The following is a 21,487-nucleotide window of genomic DNA, read 5'->3' as shown; positions in this document are numbered from 1 at the left end:
GTCTTGAAAATGCTGGTATGATTTAGAAATAACAGTCTACTTCTGAAGAACTGCTCCTGATTTACACTAAAACAAATTAAATTTATATCTGGGCTATATGTGTTTTATCTTCTTGGGTTAATACCAATATGATTACATTAAAAACTCTTCTTGCCATCTGCCAATTTGAAAATAAATGCTGTTAAATTTTTGGTTATTTTTTATGCAGAGAGAACAGTCCATTGCTAATCCGCTGAGTGATCACAGATCTAACAGCTGCAATTCATATAACAAATAGATTGGTTAAAAGTGAAAGAAACAGCAAACACAACTGCAGAGAATGTTAAGATTTAACTCTTGTTCAACCAGGACTAGATACTATGGATTAATGCAAGATAAAAAGTACTAGATACTTAATGCAAGGTAAAAAAGTATCAAGTATTGTAATACACAAAGTAGAACTTCTAAGTGTCTGAGGAGTCTGCAATGAAGTACAGTTTTTAAAAAATCAAATTCAGTTTATTCCAAAACAATTTTGTGTGCATGTATGTGTGTTGTAATAGTGTGTCTTCTAAACATAATTTTCAGCATTTCAGAACTAGCATTCTTTATTTTGTTATACTACTTCTTATGCAGTCACTAAAAATATTTATGTTCCTATCCTTTGAAAACAATGTGAGATTTCAGTACAGATCCCTTTCTAGGAAATACATGTTTTCAAATGTAGTTAAGGACTTGACTCTGAATAAACAGAAAAAAATCCTGTCAGGTAGCTAATTTTTAAGGAAAATTATTCAGGGTCTTAAGGCTATCAGATGTTTTCTGAGTTGCATTCACTGAGAAGAGGGAGAAATATTATAGGCAGCATCTGAAAAGACAGCTTCAGAATATTGGGGGTGAACCCTTTTTCTTCTACCACCATAGCTTTATTCTGTATTTATGATAAGATGCAGGAAATACCGTATCGTGCATGGTATAATTTTTCAGCAAACGCAGACTTCACTTTGTAAGTAGAAAAGTAGATGAAGCTTAAGAGAAATGCACATATTATAGTCTAGCCAAAAGAAATAAAGCTCCTAGGATGGGCAGGTAGATTATCACGTGTATGGTATTGCTCCTGAAGTGACACAGACCACAGCAATTGTAATTTGTACTCCAGTCATTTCCTGCCTTTTTGATGAGGTCTACTTAGTAATGTATTGGCAGGTGGGACCAATCTTCCCTTATCCCTTCTGACTAAGTCCAGCATGATTTCTTTTCAATCTTAAGTCTTTTCCAACCTTGTCTTTTTTTCGTTTTTGGCTGCATTTTTCGCTTGTTTAAGTATTCTTGCTAGTACAGGTTACCACTGCTGTGATTCTTACAGTTTTCATTGGCACATACAAACACCAGTAGTCCTCCTTCATATGTTGTGGAAGCGCTAAGGTTGCTTTTTCCTTGTAGGAAGGTTCTTGACAATTCTGTGAAATCTTCATGGTTCCATTTGGTTTTGATGTGACTTGGAGGGACGGGAACCCTTGAGGACCTTGGAAAACTACACAGTTTCTTCCTCATTAGAGGCAGATTATGGCAAGTCCTTGCATCAAACATTCCTTTGAGACAGCTCCTTTCTCCTGCTCACTGAGCTGCATGCATCAGGGCCTACCTTATATTGGCCCTATTTTCTTACCCCAGGATATGACTAAGTATATTCTTCCTTGGTGTCACTGAGATCAGTGGCAGAAAGTGCACGCTTTTTAGGCAATGTATGGTCTCCTTTGTTAAAAATAATGGTGAATCTCAAATACAAGAATTAACAGGTTTTAGTATGCAGTATCCATTTGAACTGAACTTCAGTAAGATTGTATCAGCATAAACTGATAGGATTTTCCTTAAAACAGAGTTTTTAAGCTTTGTTCTGGACAAAAGAGCTGGACTTAACATTTTGACTGGACCCTGGATCTAAGTATAAATAATGACCTCTTACCTTAGGTCAGAAAGAACCTGTTTTACTAGTTTAAATAGACATTGTCTGCTGTAGGTCTCAAAGCCTTTGGCCTAGACTGATATTAAGAAATTGTTTGACCATAGCAGCCCAATCTAGTGTTGCTGCAAATAATTTATCAGGTAAGTAAGTTGCTTTGGTTCCCGTGAGGAAATCCACAACTCTACTTTTATTTGATAGACAGGAAGGCCTTTTGAAGCATCAGTTTAACCACAGGGAATTCAATCACTGTAAAGAATGCTAGTAATCTTTTTACTGTGAAAGCTTCATTTATATTATTCATAGGCTAGAAATCTGAAAGCATGCTGAAAAATTTTTTTCATTTCTTAGCGGTCGTAGTCAGAAATGCCATTAGGTTCAGGTTATTTAGAAAAGCAGGTTCATCTAGTTGTTATAAAATCCAGTTTTGAGGGTTATCTTACCATTTAACATCACTATGAAGCAAACCAATAGCAAGAATGTCTGAACATGAAATGGCTGAAATCCTAACTCTTCAATCTTACCACTTACTGCCCTATTGAAAGTACCTTTGGAAGGAGCATTGGAAACCTAATTCTCAGGTATGACTGGGTAAATCACTTTGTTAGCACTTACAGAAACAGTTAAGTTTGTAAAATGTATGTTTATGCCTATGCAGCCTACAACAGTGAGATTTAATGTCTGATTGTACAGCCAGGCGTGAAAATTTGTTCCAGGATCTGGGTAAATTCTTTTCTTAGTGGCCTAAGCAATTAATTGGAGGTGTAGGATTACTCTTGATTTCAATTTTTGTTTTCAAGATTGTTACTACTTTTCTGAAAAAATTCTTGAACCTCCCATTCTCCTCACAGTGCAGTATCACATGACTACCGATTTAAACACAGGGGGAGAAAGAAATTCAGGCAGAAACTGTAGAACCAAAAGACTACAACTGACTTGTTTCTGATGAGAGTGTCTTCAAAGTAGGGTTGATTATGCCTGATCCAGGATTTGTAACCTGAACAGTGATGATGAAAGTGGCCCTGCAATCTCCTGCACCTGCACCAGGACCAAGGGTGACTGAAACCGGATGGCAAAAGAACACTTCAATCTACCAGAAAACACTTATCCAAAGCTTTTAAAAAGGAGAAAAGATCTCAGTCACTTATTTACCCCTTTTCCAAAAATATGCAGAGTAGAAAATAAGGACATGCAATCTTACCAAAGACAACCCAAATTTAGCTGTTTTAAGCCTAGAACTTTATAGAGCTAAAGAAGTGTTTGTAAATACAGTTTGGTAGAAACAAGTTTTTTATCATATATATGTAGCTTAATAGTTTATGAAGCAGATTATGATGTGGTTGCTTGCAACAGTAGGGAAGTGGATTTGATGACCCTCACGTCCTTCCAGTCCCATTCCTAACTAAATTTTCTCTCTTTTACTGCAGCCCAGAAGATGGTGAAATTCATCCTGAAATCTGTAGACTATACATCCAGTTGCAGTGTTGCTTAGAAATGTACACAACAGAAATGCTTAAGTCCATATGTCTGCTAGGATCACTGCAGTTTCATCGGAAAGGTATTGAATTGCACAAATATACAGATGCTGATTTTAAAAAAAAGAACAGTCTTTTGGAGCATGCATGGGTATTCATGAAAGACAAAGCACCAAACTGTAAAATGAACTATACCACTGCAGCTTTTCAGCTACTGAAAAAAAAAGCTGTATTTCTGTTTCATTATCATGATTCTGACAGAAGTGTGCCATATCAGGCATGTATCACTAACGTCCTTGCAGTTTAGAAGTCTGAGATTTTTCTTAGAAGAGTGGTCCTAAAATTTTAGCTATTGTTCGTCAGATCAGTGGGCAAATTATCTTTTAGTCATTTTATTAGAGGTATTTGTTGAGTGTGATATTTGAGGGCAAGTGTTTGGTGGAGCAATATGGCATAGTTTTAGTACTAAACTGATCCCATACTATCCCTGTTATTTATCCAACAATGCCAGTTTATAGCAAAAGATGGATAAATATGGTTAAAAAGCTGCCCACCTTTATAAAACTAGATACTAGATTCAGAACTGAAATCTACCTCATAAAGTTTTTTTTCTTACAAAGGAGATATCCTTGTTTCAGTGAAAATGCATCTCTCTAATGATTTCATATTTGATTAGCCACCTATTGGAAGGAAGATGTAGAAATCCAGATAAATTACTGCATAGGTTACCTAGTAACCTCATTACTCAGTGATGGCACACACTGAGTGGGACTCTGCCTGTGCTGATTGTAACTACTCTTTCCCCAGATAATATCTCAGCAGAATATACTAGGTAAAAACAAGACAAAGTTCTGTAAGGAACTGTAAAGAAGGTTTTGTAATGAACCTTATGAATTTCCTGACATGCTGAAAGATTCTGTAAAGATTTTTCACATCTAGCTATAGGATACAGCTAAACCCAGTGATATTTTTATTAAGAAAGTAAGAATTAGAGGTTTATAACTGCTCAGTTGAGCTTCTCAGTGATTTTCTCAAGTCGAAAAGAAATCTATAAAATAGGAAGGGACAGAATTAACAGAGCCATCATATAAGAAGATGCCAGTAGCTGCTAAAATGAATCACCATTTTTTAAGACAGATTGTACTATATTTCCTAGCATTGGCTACAGTTGTCAAACCACCTTCTGTAACTGCAGAAAGAAAGTAGCTTGAGGTGACCTGAGTAACCCCGATATGTCTTGTCTCTCCCTTTTGCCTCTGGATGGAGTCTACATTAATAACCTAAACTAAACATTAAACTGTTAGATGTCTGAAGTTGGATAAGATGAATTACAGCATTATAGTATGGGCCAGCTTAGTTCCTGTCTGGCAGTATTTTTGATGTACATTGGTTCCTCATCTCACCATAGAGAAAGCCATGGTAGCTGTTCTGCCATTGCTAAATAGAGTAATTTTTGTCCTGTATCCATACAGAGGTAACCACAGTAATTTGGCTCCAAGTTTCTGTGACATTCTTTGAGAAAAATTCATAATAGGCAAAAAATTATATAGTCACAGGGATACAAATAATTTGAATTTTGGAACTTAGCCAATAGAACATTGCTCTTGTATATTAAATACTTAGTATTTACAACACCTAGAAGTATTGTAAAGGCATCATGCAACAAGGGAAATTGCAATTACATGTTAAGTATTTTTTCCCAGTAAAGGTAGTCGTATACCATAACAGGCACCCAAAGATCCTGTGAAATCTCCATCCTTGGAGATACTGCTAACTCAAATAGCCCTGAGCAATTTGATGCAAGTTGGCCCTGCTTTCAGTAGGGTGTCAGACTAGATGACCTTGCCACCTATTTATTCTATGTTCTGCCGAAGCATACTATTTTCCAAGGAGTAGAATGAACCCATACCTTTTTTTAATTTCTTTACTTATGGAGAATGGTACTGCAGTGTTGGCAAATTTATCTCTAGGAATGAAAGAGCTGGTAATTTCACCATTACAAAATATATTGCGCTGTTGCTAGTATATAGCTTTTTTACTTTTTCACATGTTTAGTTTTTTATCAGTTTTTCACCACCTGAGTGACCATATTAAAAAAAACCAAACCTGTTTTCCTTGTGTATGAAGAGTACTACCCTTAGAAGCTTTGCTTAATTCATTAATAGGCATGCTATGTCTTAAAGCTCATTTTTGAAGTTAATATTTTCCATTTGGATGTAGTATTTCCATTTTCTAGTCCTCTTACCTGTTTGCTAGGTTTTTAAATCTCCATGAGATTTCACCAATTTATATTCTTACTTGGGAGCCAGCAGAGATTCAAGTAGAATGACGTTCAGGCTGTTCTCAGCAACCTGCAGCTAATAAATAATAATGTGGGTACTGGTATCTTGATCAGACATTATCAAACAAACTATAGAAGTGATAAAGCTAAGTCAGTGGGCTGATAGTGATGCTCTTTTCCCAAGAGAAACTCAGCCAATGTTCCCTACTAGGAAACAAATGCTCTTTAATGAAACACCACACTACAATGTGAAGGGCTGAGCTCTGAGTATTTTCACTGTCTTTTGCAGCACTGATCTTCTCATCTCTCCTTATCTTTCTGTTCTACTGAACAAACATTCCTATATAAACTATATAGTATATAACAAGCTTCCTGTACAGAAATTCTTGCATATTTACAGTGCTTTAAATTAACTTACTACTGTCATACAACCTCTGCTAGAAAAGTCAGATAGCCTGTTATTTCTTTAAGAGGTAACAGTCACAGTGTGGCCAAAAGCCATAAATATTTCCAGCTGTGTTACGCAGTAAGCAAACTGAGGTAAGTGCTCTCTAATAAATTTTTTTCTGAGACACATACACCACAAAAGCCCGGTGTTGAATATACATTGTGATTGCAAAATTCAACATTCAGGAAATTTGCAAAGGACACAATGAAACATGCCCAAGTAGCCTTGATTCAAGCTTTTTGTAGTTACGAAGTCTTTGGTTACCTGATGATATATTTTATTACTCCTCCTTTCCACAATCCCAAGAGTCCTGGCTAACTAATACACATGTAAATATTTACTTGGGCATACATCTTCCTTCTATCCTAATTGTTTAGTGGCATACATTGTATTTATTGCACACAATTCTGTTCTAAAGGCAGAATCCTTCTGTTCCTCAGACCTTTCTCAGTAACTCATACAGTGATGGAAGTGTCTTCAGAACTGCCTTGAGTTGCCGGGTAGTAGCAATTTTTGCCCCTGTAAAGAAGGAACAAAGAGAGATTAAGCTAAAGATTGCTAATCTAGAATCTGAGGTTGCAACATACTTTATGCAGTGCTGTATGTGTTTGTAGAGTAATTTTTCACTAGCTTCATTTGCAGCTGAGTGCAAAGAGTCTCTGCGCTGAGCAACCAGACAATTAGAAATACTTTGTCAATAACTATTTTGAGGATCTGGGTTTAAGCAACTTTGACAGGATCACATGAAAATTTTGGGTAGGTATGGAGTCCAGTTTTCAGGGCCGCACTGGGAGAAACTCTCCTGTGCTTTCCTGCAGTCCCTAACATGATGTCTTTAAGGATCTTGCTGTCCCTTCTGTCATAGCAAATACCTATTGGGGGTGACTATAGCAACTACCTATTGGGGGGATGGCAGGTATGGCAGATGGTAGCTCATGTTCCAGCTTTTCCAGGAAATCTTCTGAAACTTCTTACTGCGTTTGTTCACCTAGTTTTCTTCTGCATCATTATCACACTCTGGCAGAACTTCTCTGGATAGAATCATCTTTCCCAGACTTTGTCAAGCAACAGATGAGTTCACTCACCCAGGACCTGCAGCTTCTCCCTAATCATGGTTTTGCTTTATTTGTTCCATTCCATCATTTGAATTATATAGCTTTGTGCCTTAGGGAGCAGCATCAAACACAGTTCTTAAACCTAGTAATACTTTTTAAAATTTGAATTAGAGTTTCATGGAAAGTAAGATATTCTGAAGGAGCTTAGGTACTGTGTTTACAAAGTGGAAGTGTTTACAAAATTCAGCTCTAATTCCTTTAAATGTTGTATGTCTACTTTATTGACATTGCATGTTCCCAACATTGACTATTCCTTTGGTTAAAGAAACAAATCCTGGCTTAGCTAGCAAGGTCTTAGAAGAAGTAGTTACATAATATCTGTCCATAGAAGCTGCTGGATTTGGATCCTTTTTCCAAATTAATACTAAGGTTGTCACAGTCCCACATTGAGAAAACCCAGAACTGCCTCAGAGTTCTTAAGTACACTTCAGCATACGTTGCTGTATTCAGCCACAAATATTTTGGGGTCAAAGGTTCTCATTGATACCTTATAAAGAACTTCATTGCATTTTTAATATGTAAATATAACAGATAAAAGAGCTTTCCTGATTCATATATCCACAAGAATAATATATTCCTTTCACTGTTAGGAACTGTAAAATACTATTATTATCATTGGATCATTACAGCTTGTGACCGTGGAAGTGCACATTACCGAAGTTTAATGTCTATACATGTTTACATAGAAACCATTAATTTCTGGCGATCATCTACAAATATAATTGACTTGTTTGGTTATATAATTACATATATTAGAAAATATTTTTTAAAACCTTAAGTTGCAGATTGCAATCATTGTATTAGCTAGCTATGCAGCATTTGAGCATGGCACTCATTTTAATAATTAAGGGAGTAAGCCTATATAACAAATCAAAGGCAAGAGGGGACAGTTAAAATGAACTGGAGGTGTTTTCCAGAGTTCAAAATATGCTGTAAAAATAGTTAAAGCTACCTTGTCAAAGTACAAGGTTTGAAGCTGGTAGCCATTTATGCTGAGTTTGAATAAAATAAGCCACTGCTCATGTATAGTTATAAGAATATATTATTCTTATGTTCCAGAATCAGTTCAACCTGCTATATTGTTTGTAACTTGTTGAAAAAGAAGCATACACACATGGAGAGGTAATTCCTGCTGTCAGTTATTTACACATAGCTCTAGTCATTTTAATAGAATTTGAATATCTATGGAAAAAATTAGTCCAGGATACCTTAGATTCACAGAATCCTACAGTTTCTTGTATGAAATGGTCTCAAAGTCTTATTTTTTCCTGTGTCTTTTTTTCTAAATTTATGTTTATACATGAATAATTTCTCAGAATAAGATGCAAAATACTTTAATGCTTATAACCTACATATTGTTTATTCTTACTACATGCCTATTTGGAAGCCCTGAAGAAAAAAATTACATTTCTATCACTGTAATTGAGATCCGTGGGCCCCATCTGATTTGTATAAACATAGCTGAGGGCAGAATGATACCAGCACTAACCAAAGTGGTAGGTACCTGAATACTTAGGTAAAAAAGAGAAGAATTGAGTCTTACGGGAAAATTATGTGTGCATACTATGGACAGAAAACATTAGGTTTTTGTGATGTTAAATCAGACTGAACTCACTCCTGCATTGTTGGTACATCAGAAGATACCAAATCTGATGAGTGTGTGTCGTGTACCATACAAGAAGTTCATAGCATAATTGTTGTTTTTCCAGTATGTGTTTTGTGATAATAACATATTTCCTTAAAATGGTACCTAAAAGCCTGTGATAGCTTATATTACAGATTACAAAAATAAACCCTCAATTCAGTGAAGGGATTTTTGTTTTATTTGGCTTTGTTTAAATTACATGCTATTTAGAGTTTTGAAGGAGAAACGAAGGATTGTTTAAAGGATGTGCTACAGTTTCAGCATTCTATTTAAAGAATGGTAGATATATGTAATTATTTCGCATATTACTTACACAAGAGGGATGAGATGTGAGAGAGAAGAGAAGCACAGAGGTGTGGAGAAACAAGCACTTAAAAAATCCAGAGAATCACCCATTCTCATGTGGATACTGTGAAGAGGGCAAAATGAATAGAGTAAAAACAGGCATGGAAGGAGGAAAACACAACTTCTACCACAGACTTGTTGTTCCTATTACATTTTCCTTAATAATAATATTTCCAGTGAGACAACCTCTGAGTTCTGCAGGTCCCAAGTCTAAGTCAGGAATGAAGTTCATCAGTCTGTCAGCCATATTTGCCACATTTCTTTTTTACTTCCTACATGATTCTTTCCTATTCCCCTTTTTATGTTCTCCTTTTCATTTACTTTAGCTGTGATCTATAGCTTGTGTATTCATCCTTAATTGCCAGGTTAGAAGCATGATGCAAATGCTGCTGTCTTCTTGAGAGGGGTTCTCTCAGCTTTGAAATTCTGTTATTCCCCTCAAAGATCTTGCAAATTCATCTGCAGTGAAATCTAACTAGCTCTGAGGGACTTACAGTAGATGTTTTTTTCATGATGTAAGTTTCTCTGCGAAGTAGGTGATGACTAAGGGTAGGTGCATAGGGTAGCACGATGCAAACACAAAGGTGACCACAGAAGCAGGAGGGAGCACAACAGGTGAGTCACATAAGCACAGTGGTCACAAATGATGTGTGTAACCTTACTGAACTGATGATCCTTTTCTGCCCTCTTATTTATCCTCACTCAAGTTTGATCTTCAGCATTATTTAATTCAATGAATTTAATTTCATACCAAAGGCATTTTCTGCTTCTTAAAGTAAAAAAAATAAGCTGAATTAGAGGCTAGAAAACAAAGAATACATCACACCTTATAATAAAATTGCACAGTAAAAAAAGCTTCTGTCTAGTCAACTGGCAAGAACAGCAAGTGTATGTGGATACCTCTGGCAACACTGTGTGCATGATCAAACTCCAACTGAAATTAATGAAAGTCTTTCCACTGACTAAATTGAAAGTAAAATTTAGGGTGCATATCCCTATTTTAAGAACATGTAATACAAAAGATACCCTTACCACCACTAGAAGTATGAGAAGATTAAAGAGCTTTTGTTTCTCTACAGGCTGTGCCATGTAGTAGAAATGTTAAGCCTGAGTCATATACATTATTCAAGCAAAGCCTTTATTATTAGCTGACTCTTTAACTGGTTTTGAGTGATTGAGCAGATGCTCTGAAATACAAGAAAGGCTTCATGAATTGTTCACAATACAACAGAATTACTGGTAAAGAGCTCTTTTCAGTTGAAAAGAAATCTGTGCCGTTCATTCTGCTAAATCTGCAAGAGCTTGCCTTTGTGCTAACAAAAAGAACGTTACAGTGCTTCTGTTCTCAAGTTGTGAAAAAGAACCTTTACTGTTATTTCATCTAGTATTGTTATTGTTTCCATTGAAACACCTTCCAAATCTCTGAAGGATGCATCTACAAACAGGGTTGTTCTTGACAGCATGTCACCAAAGGTCAGGTCACATTTCCAACATAACACTTCAAAATAATGGGAGAATTAGCTAATACCCAGTTCCAGCAGTAACACCTTCTGGTATCAGTGGCAAATTAGATGGTTTCCCTGGGGCAACCCTCTTTTGCAAAGAAGCTTTAAGTGACATATTGGTAACAGTATGTTGTGTTATGGGCTTCTTGTAATGGGAAAAATAATGAATAATGAAGCTTGCACAAGTGAATAATTTAAATTGTGCAATATGAACTACCTTAAAATAACAGCATAAGCTGCAGTTAAGAACTAGAAAAATTTGAAAGTTCTACCTACAGGGTGATACAGAGTAAAACTTATAGTCTGGGAAGTAGGCTTAGACTGGTGTTCCACAAGCAACTGAGTCAGCGTAATAGCTTGTTACTACCAGAAAGATCTTGATCCCTTCCTCTCTGTCTCCCCACCCTTATCATGCCTTCACTTCTTCCTCCCTTCCACTGCTTCTAGCCATATGATCATTCTCCTCCTCTGGCGCTTGCTCTCAAACATCTAGGGTTCTTTACTGACCTGACAAATTACTGCAACATCATAAAACTTCACATTTTATTTTTCCTTTTACTGGGGTAATCTTGTACTATTTGATGGGTTAAAGTGGCTCACAGAGGCATCTGGCAAAGCACAAGTTAGCAGTGGATGCCAAAATAAGCAGCAGAGAAAGGACACAGGACATCATTCTTTTATAGATGGTAAACTTGTTATGTCAGGTCATGCAATCTCTTGGAATCATAGTTAGATGACTTAGTTGGGAGGGAAGCAGAGAAAAGTGTTTCCTACTGACTTTAAAAAGTAATGAAAACATTAAACTTATTATTATCTTCTGTGGTAAGTAATGTCTAGTTTGACGTTCTGACAAGTAGCCAGGAATACTTTTTTTCAGTAGAAGAATAATTTACCAGCATACAACAGTTTAGAGAACCTGCCCAAAAAGAGTTTCTTAAGATCCAGGAATTTCTAGTTTTAAAAAAACAAGGTTACATTCCTGATAGTGGGAATACTTATTTGTGATGTGGAAGAGCAATATAGCGTGGTCTGCAGCCTTGGCCTCTAGTGTCCCAGAAAAATGGGCAAAATGACTACTACTCTATTAGCTGTTCTTGTTATTCCTGTTCTTTGTCAAACCTTATAGGAACTACTCAAGTTTGTCCTGATGTGAAAATTTTTCAAATTGGAAAAATTGTGAGATGAAAAAATATTTCCTACTCAACTCCTCACACCACTGGTTTAAACATTGACATTTTTTTCTCTATTTTTAGAAAGTTTTATTTGTTTCATTCTGAGATTGTTTACTCCATTTCATGAGAGAACTGAGGGGGAAAAACTTTAACTTCTCAGTAAAATGTCTGGGATGCACTCCAATTTGAATGTTCTCATTTAAATGTACTTGGTGCCAGGACTGTGCTTGCCACTACAGAAAAGGAGTACCATCAGACAGTCCACAAGAGGTTTGCAAGGATACCAAAAAATCCCACCAGTACTCAACTCTCTTGCATGCTCCACTATCATGGTCCACATCCTTTATCCCATTCTCTCCCTGACAAAAGCCCTGGCAGATCTGTCATGAAGCCCCCATTCAATTCCAACACTGCATTTCATTTTCATATAGTGAGCATGAATTAGGCAAGTGTAAGCATGGAAATTCAGAATATAATGCGTGTTGGGCTGTGAGTGGTGGCAGCTATGTATTGCTTTTAAAATCACCAAGTACAAAACTGCACAGTTTTGTCTTTTGTTTTCCCTCAGTATTGCTGTGATGCTGAGACATGAATTGCAATGTTCTTTTTGTCAAAGTTTTTCAAGTTGCTTTCAGAATGTGTGCTGTAGTTTCCTTACTTATTTTGTTCTGTTTTGTCCTCTGGCTCTTACTTTGTGTCACATGTGAGCCACTGGAATTTAACTGAAACGCTTCATAATGCTATGTAAAATTCTAAGCTCCACACATGCCTGCATGGGACTTCTCTTAGTTTTGTTTGGTAGGACTAACATATAGCAGCACTCTTGATTAGCAGATTGGTGTGGTCTGCTCTCTTTCTGAACAGTTCTTACTCAGAGTCTGCATTCACCACTCAATCTCTTCATTTATACTGTGCAACATGAATTATATCAAGATCAATTATATATCCGAGTGTACATTTAATTAATAAATAATACAGATATATGTTTTGTTGAAATATTTTAAAGGAAAAGAACCTTGTGCCCCACCCAAGATCCTAGATACTAAAGTGGAGGAGAGTTCCGAAGTACCTATTTTAGAAGACACATCATCGTCACCAACAGATATTCAACAGCATTTATGGCAGGTTTCCACAGACATTGAAAACACTGAAAGGTATGTGTAGCACTTCATTCCTAAACAAAATAAACTTCTGTCCGGGGTTTATTTAGTCTTTTCCAATTAGGCAGCTGGTGTTGCCACTATAAAAGGTATTAGTAAATTAAATAACCTGTTAACATTTCTGTTACATTTAACATATCTGAGAGCAACTCCTAAAAGAAGGGCAGAGAGAAGTGACATCCTTAATTAGGCTAATTACCAGAGGGTAATTGTCAAAACAAAGGGTGGGAAATGATGTTGCTAGTGGGCCAGGTTCTCTAAAACAGGCAGCTTTTGTCTCCTCTTGAGTGGTTTCTGATTTTCTACCTGAAATCTGCTGGCCTGCGGTTCTGCATTTATAAATGGAAAGCACAGAATCTAGTTCATTTCAGTTGTTTCTGCCCATAGTTATGAATGTGGAAGCCTTGGGAGGGGAACATCATCCATAGGTTTGTCAAAGTAGACTTCTCTTACCCTCTTAACTATGCAGTTGAAAGACAAAAAATGAGACCCTTTAGTAGAGAGTAATCCTGATGGCCAACGTTTCTTTGCAAAAAATACCTATTTTGATGGCTTTGTATATTAAGCTGCTGATGATATTTTAATGGTTATCATGTTTGTTTATATAAAATGAAGCTCTGTTCTACTGAGAAAGTAACTTGGAGAATAAAACTGAGCAATGTCTTATTAGTCATGCTGCTTCATTTCTAAGAACCATTTTATATGTAGATGAATGAGGCAAGATCACATTGTTTTTAAATCCTGAAAGCCTTAAGACATTAGAAGCCTGCAGGCAAAGTTGCTCCTCTGTCATCTATTTGTAAAACAGGAACCTTTTTGCAACTTCTGGCCTCTCTCAAAACATATCCAAATGTAACTTGCTTTGTGAGTTGATACTTTGTTATCATATTTTCCACCTTCTGTCTTTCAGAAAATTTCATGCCAGAGTTCTCCTACAAGGGGCGAGAATGATAGCCCTGATTCTAAAATTTTCACTCAATGTGCAGGGAGCTTAAGTGTCATGGATTAGCTACATGTATTATAATTTCCTTCTGAACAATGAAATGCATTCATGGCACAAGCTACAAAATGCTGATAAAGGGTATTAAGTTGACATTAGTACTAGCTTGTGCTAATTTTAAGGCATACTGTGTATTTTGCCACTAGCATCACATTGTGCCCACCAACTCATTTAATATGGGGTACTCCAGAGCCAGAATAGATCACAAAGTTGGACCAGATGCAACTCGTTACTATCAGACTGGCTTAAAAGTGCTCCCTTATTAAATCTACTGCCATTTATTTTGGTATGCATCTTCTGATACATGTATGTGAATGAAATGCTTGCCCAATAAGTTTTTGTATTTATTGCTCCATTATTTCAGCATATGGAGTCATAGAAACATAGAATCGTTTATGTTGGAAAAGACCTTTAAGATCATCGAGTCCAACTGTTAACCTAGCACTGCCAAGTCCACCACAAAACCTTGTCCCTAGATGCTACATCTACATATCTTTTAAATACCTCCAGGGATGGTCACTCAAACACTTCCCTGGGTAGCCTGGTCCAATGCTTGACAACCCTTTCAGTGGAGGAATTTTTCTTAATAGCCAATCTAAATGTCCCCTGCAACAACTTGAGGCCGTTTCCTCTTGTCCTATCACTCCCTATTGTTATTTGGGAGAAAAGACAAACACCCACCTCGTTACCACCTCCTTTCAGGTAGTTGTAGAGAGCGATAAGGTCTCCCCTCAGCCTCCTTTTCTCCAGGCTAAACAGCCCCAGTTCCCTCAGCTGCTCCTCATAAGACTTGTTCTCTAGACCCTTCACCAGCTTTGTTGCCCTTCTCTGGACACGCTCCGGCACTTCAATGTCTTTCTTGTAGTGAGGGGCCCAAAACTGAACACAGTACTTGAGGTGTGGCCTCACCAGTACCGAGTACAGGGGGACAGTCACTTCCCTGCTCCTGCTGGCCACACTATTTCTGATACAGGCCAGGATGCCGTTGGCCTACTTGGCCACCTGGGCACACTGCTGACTCATGTTCAGCCGGCTGTCGACCAACACCCCCAGGTCCTTTTCTGCCGGGCAGCTTTCCAGCCACTCTTCCCCAAGCCTGTAGCGCTGCATGGGGTTGTTGTGACCCAAGTGCAGGACGCAGCACTTGGCCTTGCTGAACCTCATACAATTGACCTCGGCCCATCGATTCAGCCTGTCCAGATCCCTCTGTAGAACCTTTAAACTGTCAAGCAGATCAACGCTCCCACCCAGCTTGGTGTCATCTGCGAACTTACTGAGGGTGCACTCGATCCACTTGTCCAGATCATTGATAAATTGATCATTGATCAATTGTTTAATAAACAGAACTGGCCCCAATACTAAGTCCTGGGGACCACCACTAGTGACTGGCCACCAACTGGATTTAACTTCATTCACCACTGCTCTTTGGGCTCAGCTATCCAGCCAGTTTTTTACCCAGCAAAGAGTACACCCTTCTAAGCCATGAGCAGCCAGTTTCTCCAGGAGAATGCTGTGGGAAACATGACAAAGGCTTTACTAAAGTCCAGGTAAACAACATCCACAGCCTTTCCCTCATCCATTAAGCGGGTCATCTTGTTGTAGAAGGAGATCAGGTTGGTCAAGCAGGACCTGCCTTTCATAAAACCATGCTGACTGGGTCAATCACCTGGTTGTCCTGTACGTGTCATGTGATGGCACTCAAGATGATCTGCTCTATAACCTTCTCCAGCACCAAGGTCAGACTGACAGGCCTGGATCCTCCTTCTGGCCCTCCTTAATGATGAGTGTCATATTTGCTAATTTAAAAAGTTAAAAACTGTTAGAATTATAGAATGGTTTCAGTTGGAAGGGACCTTAAAGATCATCTAGTTCCAACCCCCCTGCCATGGGCAGGGACACCTTCCACTGGACCAGGTTGCTCAAAGCCCCATCCAACCTGGCCTTGAACACTTCCAGGGATGGGACATCCACAGCCTCTTTGGGCAACCTGTTCCAGTGCCTCACCACCCTCACAGTGAAGAAGTTCTTCCTTACATCTAATCTAAATCTACCCTCTTTCAGTTTAAAACCATTACTCCATGTCCTCTTGGTGCATGCCCTTGTAAAAAGTCCCTCTCGGCTTTCTTTTAAGCCCCTCTAGGTACTGAAAGGCTGCTATAATGTCTCCCCGGAGCCTTCCTTTCTCCACGCTGAACAACCCCAACTCTCTCAGCCTTTCTTCATAGGGGAGGTTCTCCAGCCCCCTGATGATCCTCACAGCCCCCCTCTGGACCCACTCAAGCAGGTCCATGTCTTTCTTATGTTGGGGGCCCCAGAGCTGGACGCAGTACTCCAGGTGGGGTCTCACCAGAGCGGAGTAGAGGGGCAGAATCACCTCCCTCAACCTGCTTATGATGCTTCTTTTGATGCAGCCCAGGATACGGTTGGCTTTCTGGGCTGCAAATGCACATTGCCTGGTCATCTTGAGCTTCTTGTCAACCATAAAGCTATACGGTAAGCCATTGCCCATAGACTTCAACTGCTGTTCTTTTGTATCTCTTTCAACTTTTGTTTCCACAGAGATATGAGAGAAATGAAAAACCTTTTAAGTAAACTCAGGGAGACTATGCCCTTACCACTGAAAAATCAAGGTACGTTTTGTATTTTCTTCATGTAAGGAAAATGAAGATAATTAAAGGGTTTGCCTTCCATTAGATGAAAAAAATCTAGGGTTTTTTTATAGACATTACAAAAAGAAAAATCTAGGTGAAGTCTCTTCCCTACTGATTCAGTGAGCCAGAATTGAGTATGTGAACTTTGGCCTCATGCATTTCACATGAGGCATTCTGGAATTTTATAGATATGGTATCTATAGATAAAATAATAGACTTTCCCTGGTGACATGAAGGCAGCAGCACAACTCATTCCCTGTGTCAGGAGGCTTTCTTTTTTAAAGGTAATAAAGGTTTCAATTGCAGAGACTGATAGGGATCCTACTGAGTGATGGGGTTTGCTTTACCCCTACAAGGCCTGTAGCTTCTGTGACACAACACTGACTCTATGCAGAAAGGATACTTGCCTTGAATCTGCTAACAGCCTGCTTTTCCCAGTAGCCAGCTATAAGGCACCCCATACAAATGTATGGGGGTGCAGGTTCTCCATCCTATGCGTGTATTTAGCAATAGGCCTTCATTTTGTGGCCCAGCAGTGTTAAATATTCCACATCTACAGGGACTCTCTTCCTTCATGTGAACAACATTAAAAAGATAATAATTTTCCTTTTTGATTTCTTCTTGACTATGTGTATTTCTTAAATGCTGTGAGTCTTTGCACAGTGGCAGCTGATGAAGTATGCCTAATGTGTCCTAAATCTTGTCCCAAGTAACTAAGCATTCTAGCATTCATCGTAATATGGTAAGAGATTAATATAGAATAGGTGAATTCATTATACAATTTAAGAGTTTATAGCAGGATTTGCTTGATGCAAAATTATGTGAAAGGAGAAAGGGAATTGCTTATGATACATGATACAGATGTGCCATTGTAAAAACTGGAAAAATGCCATAAAGTCTATGCCTAGCCTAGAAGAAAGCAGCGTTGTGGAAATAAGGAAAGAAAAGACAAATTTGGGGGATATAAAGCACATAGAAACTTGAATTCAGAACAGAGATGAAGGCATATAGAATTCTTTTCTGCTGTCTGGTGTCTACACTGCCCTTCAACACTGGTGAGAAAATCACTGATCACCTGTGCAGCAGGATGGGAAACATGTCAGCTGGAGTTTAAAAGCTCTGAGACGTGCCCTGGGATCAGGTAATCATAAATGGTGTTTTTGCAGCTCCCCCAGACTCCAGCTGTGATCATAGTTTACAGATGACTTCTGAGAATGGATGCCTCAGGAATGGACAGTCATACTCATTATTCATACAGCACTTAAAATTTTTGAAATATTCCAAGACCTTTAATTAATTATAGATAGATAACAGTATAAGTAAGTAGAACAAAGAAACAACATTACAGGTAATTAATATGGTCTGGACTGTATATGAATTACAAGCACTGTTTAAGAGAATGATTATGAGATGAATGAATGCCATTGAATAAGATGATCTTTACAAGACCCAATCCTGCTTTCAGTAAATGAGTGTTTTGCTGTTGATTTCAGTGGCTTCAGTGGCAGCCAGAACAGAGTTAAGATTGCAGGCCCACAAAAGCTTTACATAATGTTACTGGTGGCTCACAGACCTGGTTTTTTGTATGGAATTCTCCTAAGTGACAGCAGGAAGGTTACTATGATAAGAAATTTAGTTGATGTGGCTCATAAGCTTGAGTCACAATATTAAGTGATGTCTTACCTATGCTCTTATAGTTAAGTATTTGTTTTACAGTAGTGTCTAGAGCCTACAATCAAAACTAGGACCCTGATGTAACCAGAATAGGAACATAATGAGGCATAGCTCTTAGCCTGAAACCATGCCTGAAGATGGCTCAAATTCAAAGTGAATTCTAAAGATTTTGGAAGATAGCTCATTGCAGTGCATGAGTTAACATAAGTATAAGCACTAATATATGCATTTTATATGAATTTAAAAGGAAATAAATAAAAGGTAGAAAGCTAACCAGAAACAGGGTGAGCATATTGTGCTAACTTTGTCAGATAAGTGCTTTTTCTCTTGATGTGCCAAGATGTTCCAGTGTTGCAGTTTTAAATGGAAATTCCCCCTGATGTGCACAAATGACCACCCAATAATGGGGCTTTTTAAACGTTTAAATTAAGCCAGAATTTAACCTTAGGATCAACATTTCAAACTTGCATGTCTGCAAGATCTCAAGCTACTTCAGGTTTTATTTGGGATCCTAACATCATTCATCCATGCAGGATTATTGTGTCTTAGGTCTCCCAGTACTGGAGGTGCAATTTAATTGAGGTTTCATCACTGAACTGGTATTCTTCTTGCCAAAATTTCTATTGTATTATCATGGAGATCATGATAATTATCATTGTAAGACTCTTCGATACAAAATTCATGTTATTATTTACTCTATGCCTAGAACAATGGGATCTATTACTTGATCATGTAGGTGCCGTTAGGACACATAAATGATACAAACTCTTCTTTGTGTGTGCATGTGTACATGCTTGTATTAAAATGTGGTTTTTTTCATCACAGATGATAGCAGCCTCCTAAACTTGACTCCTTATCCATTGGTAAGAAGACGGAAGCGAAGATTCTTTGGACTGTGTTGTCTTGTCTCAAGTTAGAAGATTAAGCACAGAAGCACCAAGAAAATCTTAACTTTGATTAAACCACTATTATTTGACCACTGAAAAGATGAACATTGCTACTGTTGATTATAAAGTACATTTTCTGCACTAGTCTATTCCTTTTTCTCTTCTACTCCATCCCCCTTCTCTAAATAAGGGTTTTAATAGTTTAAAGTTATGGTGGTCAAAAACCAGCTGTGGAATAGATCTAGTATAACTAAGAATGTTTTTAAAACTTTTAAGAGTATGTTTTGCATGCTTACTTTCAACCACTCAGAAAAAAGACACATTTATTATGGTTAATAGATAATTTTAAAGTTTTTTTTCTTGTTTGAACTGCAGCTAAAGTTTGTGCATAGTACAGTACTCTTATTAGTATCATATTAAAATACTTGATCATATTCAAACAGTCTTTCAGCATAGAAAACTATTTAATGGCAAAAGCATTGAAGTTCTTAAACATTTAAACAATATTATAACAGAATTTGCACAAAATCTCCAGCTGCTTTTTGTGCTCTCATTCATATTTAGTCTTCCACTATATCTCAATTTAAAAGCTTCATAGAAAAATATCTTAATTTATGATACACAAACCATATATGAAAATATTTAGAACTTGTAAATACAGAGAAATCATAGTATCTACATACTGTATAATGCATAGAAGCAACAGATTTCCTTTTAAGCTGGTAGTATCTCTACAGGCTTTTGGAAAAAAATAAATAATTTATTAAAAGGTGTATTAAACAATGTAAAACACAACACCAACCCATTTTGTTTCCAACAGAATTCAAAGCATGGTATCTGCATATCACTAAGTATTAACTCTTATAGGGCATGCCAGAATTATCTCAGACTGTAAGATATTAAATGTTTTACATTGTTAATAAAGTTTTTTATTTAAATTAAATGTTGTCTTGTTTCTAATTATGTTGCCAGACTATGTCTTTTTTTTCTAATTTTGTTGTCAGAGTACTACACAGTTTTGATAATTTTTCCATTTCAAGAAGTATGTTTACAAAGACAGTTAAAAAATTATGATAAATATATAAATGCTAAAATGACAACTAGTAGCAGCAATAGATATGAATAAGTCAGACTCATTGTACTGATATTTCAGGATGATAGGCAAGACACCAGAAGTAAACTTGTGCTAGACTGCAATGCTATGAAACCCATAACAATCTGTAACTACTGTATAGAGCAGGTCACCATACCCTTGTAGTCAGTAATACATGAGGAAGGTGACTATGAGCCCTTCTGCTATTCGACCATGACCCAGCATGTCAACAGGAACCAAATTCCTTCTTACTGTGTAAGGGTCTAGTGGTGGGTAAGGAGTTATTGTTTCCTTGTCACAGGAAAGACCCATATAGTTAAATGCTCTGTGGTTTTTTGGTAGGATATTAGTACACTCCCCTGAGCAGTTTGTTAGGGATAGCTAATCACTGAACTGTATCTGGCAGCTGCAAAGTTTGATCTGACTGATTGTTCCACCAAGTTTTTCTCCTGGAATGCTGTCTGCTGAGAAAGGAAGGAAACACCCACATTGTCAGAAATATTAGTGTACCTTCTATAGCAAGGACCAAAAATTCAGATCTAATTCACAAGAAGGGAAGGCAGGAATTTTTCTTCCTGAAGAGCCACACCACTCTTGTTTTAGGCATTCATGTAACAGCTTCCAGCATTTCTCTGGATTGATATTTTTCTTTTAATTCAGATAAAGCAGAGTGTTTTGGGTTTTTCCAGGTTGGACTGATCTGCTCACCTTTTACCTTTCAGTCTCCCAGACAGAAAATACATTTTTGAATAATCAGGCCCCCAAATAAATACTTCAAATGCAATGAGGACAAATAAATCTAAAAGGCCCTGATGGAAACTGTGTGTTTCCATAAGCAAAATGAATTCTATCTGAGGAATGCATAACTAAATCCATTAAATAGCACAGAAAAAGGTGACTGCAATGTGTTTTAAGATTTTAGGTCATAAACTATTCTTCAGCGTACACGGCATTTAACACAGGGAGATCCCTACACACTCACAAAGCTGTGTACTTGTGAGCAGGAATGCATTTTTAAGAAGGGAATCAAAGTCCACAGCAGGACGTTTTTTCAAAGTTAATTCTTTGACGTTTTCCCCACATCCTTCATGAAT

General features: G+C 37.5%; 1 protein-coding gene across 1 annotated transcript in view; it reads left to right on the top strand.

The window, feature by feature from the left end:
• Positions 1-20,243, top strand: part of RGS7BP (regulator of G protein signaling 7 binding protein) — a 45,250-nt gene extending 25,007 nt beyond the window's left edge. Inside the window, exons 3-6 of the mRNA XM_052778371.1 lie at positions 3,370-3,500; positions 12,935-13,082; positions 16,648-16,718; positions 19,239-20,243. Of these exons, the coding sequence (XP_052634331.1) occupies positions 3,370-3,500; positions 12,935-13,082; positions 16,648-16,718; positions 19,239-19,330 (442 nt within the window). The 3' untranslated portion in view covers positions 19,331-20,243. The remainder of the gene's footprint in view (positions 1-3,369; positions 3,501-12,934; positions 13,083-16,647; positions 16,719-19,238) is intronic.
• The last annotated feature ends 1,244 nt before the right edge of the window (positions 20,244-21,487 follow it).

The sequence above is a fragment of the Harpia harpyja genome, chromosome Z (genome assembly GCF_026419915.1).
Source record: "Harpia harpyja isolate bHarHar1 chromosome Z, bHarHar1 primary haplotype, whole genome shotgun sequence".
Lineage (NCBI taxonomy): Eukaryota > Metazoa > Chordata > Aves > Accipitriformes > Accipitridae > Harpia > Harpia harpyja.
Note: the sequence above shows the minus strand (reverse complement) of the source record. Positions and strands in the feature narration are given on the sequence as shown.